The sequence below is a fragment of the Limulus polyphemus genome, unplaced genomic scaffold (genome assembly GCF_000517525.1).
Source record: "Limulus polyphemus unplaced genomic scaffold, Limulus_polyphemus-2.1.2 Scaffold3727, whole genome shotgun sequence".
In the NCBI taxonomy this organism is placed as follows: domain Eukaryota; kingdom Metazoa; phylum Arthropoda; class Merostomata; order Xiphosura; family Limulidae; genus Limulus; species Limulus polyphemus.
In genome coordinates this window covers 48,535-54,683 of record NW_013669337.1, presented here as the reverse complement: position 1 = coordinate 54,683, position 6,149 = coordinate 48,535, and the positions used below count along the sequence as shown (strand labels likewise).

Sequence of the window (6,149 nt, the reverse complement as noted above, 5' to 3'; positions counted from 1 at the left end):
GTGACTAGTGTCACGCCACTCGTTCCCTCGAACCTTAGGGAATTGTCGGGAGATTACTAGATATAGGGTAGTCTGGTATATATATATATATATAAGAGGATGACGGGAGAATGTGTGTAGGTAGTGAGTAATTGAACTGCAGTCAGAAAGTATTGTTGAAGTTAACGTTCGTTCTTAAAACGTTTGTTATAGAGCGACTGTTGAAAATAAGTGTATCGGTAAAGTTATATTCGGAAAGAATAAACCAGTTTTATTAAGAAAGGACTTGTGTCGCTAAAGTTTCGTGGGAACGAAGTTGCGGAAAATCAACTAACGAACGGAGACGTAACAGTATATATAAATGTGTAGTCTAAGATTGAACTTAGTCATTTGGAGAAACTTTTTACGGTAGAAGTTCCAGTGTCGAGAAATGTCACAACCATGGCAATAAACTTATGCATAATCAACAAAGAAACTTGTAGTTCCAAGGACAACACAAAACTTAGAATATCGATCTTTTGATATGCTTTAGTATTAGATAAATAATTAACATTATGGTAAAGCTAAAACCTCTTGAATTGAAGAATTTGACAAAAAGATTTAGACTAATTTTACTGTCTACTTAAGGTTTATGTGCTCCTCACAAAATTAAATATCCTTCACACATACTGAAAAACTAAATGATTTTTCACTTTTTCCAAATATTAACATCAATCCTGTAATTAGAAGGTTTTGTATTTCTCACAAAAGACAACACACTGAAATACTTGAAAATTTGGTAGTTTTCGCCGATCTTTACGTTCACCGCGTGATTAGAAAGTTTTGTACTTAAGATTAATTTATATTCACAGATCGAGAAACATTTTTCTCATTAGACACTTTATATTTTAATTTTATTTGTATATGATTGTTTATCGGTGTCCATGGAGGCATTATGGTTTGTAATATATAACACCCGCTGTTTGGGTTAATTTTTTTAGGCATGGCAGGTTTGAGAATGGACTGCAACTGCAAAAACGGAACGACGTTTGGGCTTCTATACTGAGGCCTTCTTCAGGTCGAAAAAGGTCTCTGTATAGAAGCCCAAACGTCGTCGTCCGTTTTAGTTCAAGAAGCAGTTGCAGTCCATTAAAAGTCTATAACCTGCTATGAACAACGATTTACAATTGAAAATTAAATAGCATGCAAGAACCGAATATAACACAAGCTTAACATATTGGGAATTGTCCTTGGTGCTGTAGGCCCGGCATGGCCAGGTGGTTAGGGCGCTCGGATCTGCGGTACGTGGGTCAACCCCACTATTCGTAGGTAAAAGAGTTGGCGGTGGGTGGTGATGACTAGCTGCCTTTCCTCTAGTCTTACACTGTTTATTAGGGACGGCTAGCGCAGATAGCCCTCGTGAAGCTTTGCGCGAACTTCAAAACAAATAAACAATTGATGTTGTAACGTAACCAGTTTCAAATCATCACGAATTCATGTGTATTCTTGTTTGAACAAAAATAGCCAGTCATTTATAATTACACAGGCTTCATTACATCCATGAGACAGAGGTAGAATCTACAATTAGCAAATTGTGTTTGAATTACTTGTTTTACCTAAATCATTTCAGAATAAACAGAATAATAGAGAACAAAACATACAAGTACATATATTTAATGCACAACAATTATTTTATTCAAATGTATTAGAATTAGGGGAGAAAATTAAAATTACTACTAAATGACTTCATGGTAAAATTACCAGTCTTCAGAATCCTTGCTAAAAAAGTTGCATACATAAAGTTTCAAGAAGTGAGATATTTCTTCAAGTCAAGAATTATCTGGGTAGCTTTCTCTAATGTATTCTCATCCTAATGAAAGAAAAAATAGAAGGTCGGATTCTTCTTTACAAAAATTAACATGTTTAAACTTTAGTGTGTAGAATGTATTTTATTAATTAAGCTAACCTCATTGGATCAAAAGCGGCAAATAATTATTAAATTTCATTTTAGCATCCCTTTTCATTCACATATGAACTGATACATGTAGATTACCTTGGGCAAGTTTAAGGTAAATTCAAAGCGAACACCAACATTTGACATTAATTTGAAATATTTATTTTAAATTGTAACTAGAAATTTTGGCTTTAAATATTTGTCTTTACAAGCAATTTATCTATTTGACATTTTATTTCTAATGCATATCTTTCTTTTAAAAATAAATTTTACACAAACTGAAATATCAGAGTAGATTATTTCACAATAATATCAAGAAGAAAGTTTTATTTTACTTTTTTCTTTAATTTACCTTGATAAAACAGAATCTGATAAAGTTTCCTCCCAAAGCTTCATGTTCTTCGCTAAAATACGCACTGAATGGTAGACCTTGAAGTTTCTGCAAAACACACACACATATACGTATATACATGCATAGATATAGGAGTGTACCTTCCTAAACCTCTTAAATGCAACTATAATACAGCTAGTCTACAGAACAAGGATCTATAAGATACAAAGGAGAAACACGACAGTAAGTGCTTGTGAAGCAAGAGGTTAACTGGTTAGGCCACATCCGGAGTATTGTGTTTAGTCTTGGACTCCTTATCTTAGGAAAGACATTAAATTGCTGGAAAGGGTTCAGAGAAGGGCTATTAAAATGGTGGCTGTGATGGAGGGATTTTCATACGACTAGAAGTTAAGATCTCTGAAATTGTCTTCTCTTGAAAAAAAGAAGAATTAGAGGAATCTGATTGAGGTATTAAAGGAATTTAAAGTGTTGATGCATCATCTTTTTTTCATACTTAATGGCGAGAACGGTAGGACTAGGAGAAACAAATACAAATTTTGGCAAGGTGGGAGTTATCTTCAGCTAAGACAGTATTATTTCTCTAACAGGGTGGTTGGCCTTTGGAACAAGTTGTCTTCAGATGTTGTAGAGGCAGTGAATTTAAGTGCGTTTAAGAGAAAGCTTAATAACCATATTAATAGTTTTGGTTTAGTTCAGAGGATGAGACAGCTTAGATGGACGAATAGATCCCTTGTTGCCCTTAAACATTGTGTTATGTTATTGTTATTTAAGGCTTAAGCCAATTTTTGCTATCGAAAGTTTGAAGTTCATCACGTTACCAATAATGGCGATGAAGAAGGAAAATATATTACAATACACTAAATATTTGTGACAAAAGCAAAAAAAAAAAAGGTCTGCGATCTTGATGATTTTTATCCCAAACATTAGGCTTCTTGAATTCGAATGCTGCTACAGCTTTCAGAGGTGAAAATATATCTTTAATAATATCTTTCACTGTGGAAAACTAATAGCCAGCAGTTGACACTGACCGAGAGGTTGGACAAACATACAAGTGTTGTATGGAACAGATTGATTTAATCAACAGACGGTAGTCAACAATCAGTCCAAACACTTCTCATCTCAACTGACAACAGGAAAACATCTTTAATGGCGTTTAGAGTGCAAGCTGTTATAACCAATAATTGGAACTGTACGAGTTCACCAAAATGATTATTCTACTTCTGTACTGACAGTCGGGTAAATGTTCGCAAAACAACTGCATGATCACTTGACCCTGCTTACATTGAGATGTGCGAGTTATTTGGCTCCTTTAGAAAGATAAATAACATCCAGAGTGTATTTGGTTGTAATTGCTAATCTTATCCACACCACCTTGTGCTCACCACGGGTATCAAAACCCTATTTTTAGCGTTATATATCCGCAGGCATATTGCTGAGCCACTGGGGACAGTAAGAACTGGATGAGGAGTAATTTTCTGATATTTTTAGGTATTTGTTACTTGAAAATGTAAAAACAAATATATATACCAATATCAAAATCGTAAAATAGTTTCTCCAAACCTTCATAGTGAGTTTTGTTTTTAGCTACGACATAGATATCAAAATCATTTTAATATAATGTACTGGACCCTCTCTAGTAACGTTCCAAAAACTGATTTTTTTTCTGCTGCATCAACAAAATAAGCACGCGAAACATTAAAACAATACTGTTGCAGGCTATATGTTAAACATTTTGGTATTATTTAGTTCACTAGAAGATTTTCTACATGATGTAATAATTGTGTGAAGTCTAGAAGTTTCATGAAAGTTTAGGCTTGGTGAGGTAGAGTAGAATATAAAAACGCCATATTAATTGATTAATCAGTTCAGTGTCAGTTGGTGACTTAGTCTGTTCGTCAATGAGTTAGTCAACCATAGTCTTTCTTTGTTGTTCTTTCGATTGATTGGCATGGAAATATTTCAGGTATGTGACTTGAGCTTTATTTGTGAGTTAGGTATATCATTAGTTTTGAAATTTCTTTGAGAAGTTAGGCCTACCAGTCAAGAAAAATATTATTGAATAAATAAACTAATTCCTTAATGATCACTGAACTTCACATTATTTTTACCGATTAATTTAAAAGAACTGGCCCAATGATGGAACACATTATAACAATGACATAATATTTGATGTATTAATATTACTTACCTTTTCACTCGCTAACCATTTCACCAACTTATAGTCCTTTGATTCTTGAATTCCATCGAAATTTAGCTTTAGGACTGGAAAATATTATAATGCTGGTATTAAGCTAATTTGTTTTAGACTTTTACTGCTCTCTACATCACTCGGCATATTACTTAGGAATTAATATACATAAAGTATACTCAAATATAATATCACCCATTTTATATATTATATTTTGTACATCGCTAAAGTAATAATTGATACTTGATTTTGAAACCATTGGTACTTGATGAAACTCCATAGTTATAGAATTGAAGAAAAAAACAAAACCCTATTGTTCGTTTCACAAAAACTTCATTTATTACGACCATGGTTTCGCCAGTAAAGGCATCATCAGGTACAGGCTGAAATACGTCAGTGAGGAATGCCCACCCAGAGGAGGCATTAGATGTTTATTGACATTATTATGCCTCTACCATCTGCTTTGTGTTATTGCTTCTAGTTGTGTTTTTGTTTTAGCCTTCTTGACGTCATTTCGTTATGAATAAGCACAGGAGGACATGGTTTACAAATCATGACAGTTTATATTCTTGTACAATGATTATTTTACCTAAACTTGTACAATCATGTTTACTCTTGAATGAAGGAACCGTCTTGAAAACGATTGATAATGATATTTCAGAGATGGCTCAGATTGAAATGGCTAAAATAAGGTTTCATTTTTTTTTCATTTTATCTTCTTTACGCCATGCATTCTTCCATTTTCCTTTCGTTATGTAATATTCTTATTTGCTTTGCCAGTGATCCAGGAGTAGTGAAATTATTACTTTGTTATTATTATTTTTATTTATTTATTTTATTTTGGGGAAGCCCGATAACACAATTAATTTAATAATTATTTATAATTTAAAATAGAATACGATAAAATAAATAATTTACAACTTTAAAACAATAATTCATTTATATATATATATATCATTAAAATGGTGTGTAAACAGGTTTATTTATATATATATAATTTAAACGAAGAACGGGAAGTAGCCTTAACATTCACCTTGAGGCAAGTGGAGTGAAAAGTTGGGAGGAGCTTAAGTTGGTTTGGTCATTTAGAGCCTTTTTTCTGGATTTAGTTTTAGACTTCTGTTTATTTCAAAAATTTCCAGACTATCTAGTTGCTGTTTTTTACCTTTTTCACAAATAAACATAAATTATGCCTCTTTTATTCTAAAATGAACACAAATTATAACACGAAAACAAAAATGTTTAGACGAAATAGCTTAAATCTCATAACATTATATATTTATAATTTTTATTATATTGACCTTTCACCTGTGCCTGGCTAATAATGCAGAAGTTAAAATGACGCGGCTCAAGTGCACTGTTACCGTATCTAATAACATAAAAGTGACCTTTGGTCTGTACAAAGTAACTTGTCTTAGCTGTGTTTTAGTCGATTAGTATTTTGTAAAATACAGTCACATTTCAATTATTATACATTATATATGTATATAGATCATTGGTATTTTGAAATAAGTTCTTAAACATATTTTTCTTAAAACATAGAACAGTAAATAAAGAAGTAAAGCAAACAATTATCTCATCTAGTTACGACCTTTGTACTCAGTTGCTGCTTGATCGTAGGCTGCTAAGCCTTTAAAAATTTTGCACGTGGAGGATATGAAACAAAATTTTTTTAGGTTTTATATATACATTTGAAT

The 6,149-nt window shown here is 32.5% G+C and overlaps 1 protein-coding gene across 1 annotated transcript in view; it reads right to left on the bottom strand.

The window, feature by feature from the left end:
• Nucleotides 1-1,654: 1,654 nt before the first annotated feature.
• Nucleotides 1,655-6,149, bottom strand: part of LOC106469927 (kynurenine--oxoglutarate transaminase 3-like) — a 40,267-nt gene continuing 35,772 nt past the window's right edge. The window contains exons 11-13 of the mRNA XM_013930449.2: nt 4,453-4,526; nt 2,265-2,351; nt 1,655-1,828 (exon numbers count right to left, since the gene is read on the bottom strand). Coding sequence (XP_013785903.2) covers nt 1,763-1,828; nt 2,265-2,351; nt 4,453-4,526 — 227 coding nt within the window. The 3' untranslated portion in view covers nt 1,655-1,762. The remainder of the gene's footprint in view (nt 1,829-2,264; nt 2,352-4,452; nt 4,527-6,149) is intronic.